Source organism: Myotis davidii, unplaced genomic scaffold (genome assembly GCF_000327345.1).
Source record: "Myotis davidii unplaced genomic scaffold, ASM32734v1 scaffold802, whole genome shotgun sequence".
NCBI lineage: Eukaryota > Metazoa > Chordata > Mammalia > Chiroptera > Vespertilionidae > Myotis > Myotis davidii.
The window spans coordinates 1486818-1487986 of NW_006295887.1; the positions used below are offsets into that span (position 1 = coordinate 1486818).

At 63.1% G+C, this 1169-nt stretch overlaps 1 protein-coding gene across 1 annotated transcript in view; it reads right to left on the reverse strand.

Annotated features, from left to right (window-relative positions):
* The window catches only part of FOXA2 (forkhead box A2), a 2781-nt gene extending 1617 nt beyond the window's left edge, over positions 1 to 1164 (reverse strand). Inside the window, exon 1 of the mRNA XM_006770880.1 lies at positions 905 to 1164. Coding sequence (XP_006770943.1) covers positions 905 to 1164 — 260 coding nt within the window. The remainder of the gene's footprint in view (positions 1 to 904) is intronic.
* Between the last annotated feature and the right edge of the window lie 5 nt (positions 1165 to 1169).

The following is a 1169-nucleotide window of genomic DNA, read 5'->3' on the forward strand; positions in this document are numbered from 1 at the left end:
GACATGCTCATGTAGGTGTTCATGCCGTTCATGCCCAGGCCAGCGTTCATGTTGCTCACCGAGGAGTAGCCCTGCGGACAGAAGCCGGGGGGCGGAGGCACACGCGTTAGCACCGCGGCGGGAGCGCGCCCTGCGCCCTGCGCCCTGACCTCCCAGCTACCAGGTCAGCTCTGACCCCCTGGGGAGTCCATCCCTCGTACCCCCCACTTCTCCCCCTCCGGCACCCCGAGTCCGGTTCACTCAGAGAACGCCCTGATCGCCTTTGGAGAGGTGGCCAGAGGGTTGCTGCTCTGTGAGCGTGGCTAGTTCCTAGCCCTTCTCCGCCGGGCTCGGATTCTAAAACAAGGGTCCCCTGGAGCACCCCAAGGCAGGCACCTCAAAATCTCTGCCCTGCCCCGAGTCTCCCACCACTCTGGCCAGCACAGTGAGTTGCCGCCAGGGCCATAGCGTGCAACCTGTGGGACCCCGCGCAGGGCGACACGGGTGGCCTCAAGGGAGGACTGTCCCAAGTTCCTCTCTGTTCGCTTTTCCTCCCAGAAGCCCATTCTTGGCCCCGGGGGAACCGAAACTCGGGGCCTGAGCGGAGCCTGGGGCCAGCCGGGGGCTTTGAATGAAAGGATAAGGAGGGGACGGCAAACTGAACTCGGGCGCCGGGGTTTGCAGCCACCAACTTTCTCTTTGTCCTCGGAGTCCTTAACTCCTCTCTTGTACCTCAGCCCCCCACTCGTGCCCACCTTCTTCCCTCCGGCTCCCCACCCCCTCGCCGCCGAACTCTTACCCCTCCCCAGCCGCGCGCTGCCAAACATAACTCTGTTAGGATAGTGCGTGGCTCGACCACGAAGAGGATTTGGAGGCGCCGCAAGTCAATATTTGATCACAAAGTTAATATTATCTCAAGGCTAACAGTGTGTCGTATAAAAAAGAGACCCATTTGAGTGGAAGGAGGGTGGAAAAGGTGGCTGCCCGGAGCGGCTGCGGGTGGGGGGCGGACGCAGGCGAGGACAGCGGCCCCGAGGTTGGGGCCGGAGAGAGCGGACGCCGCCACCCCACGTCCCCCCGGAAAAGGCGAGTGCCTACCTCCGGCTCGGCATAGTAGCTGCTCCAGTCGGACGGCTCGTGCCCTTCCATCTTCACGGCTCCCAGCATACTGGAAGCCGAGTGCATGGCAG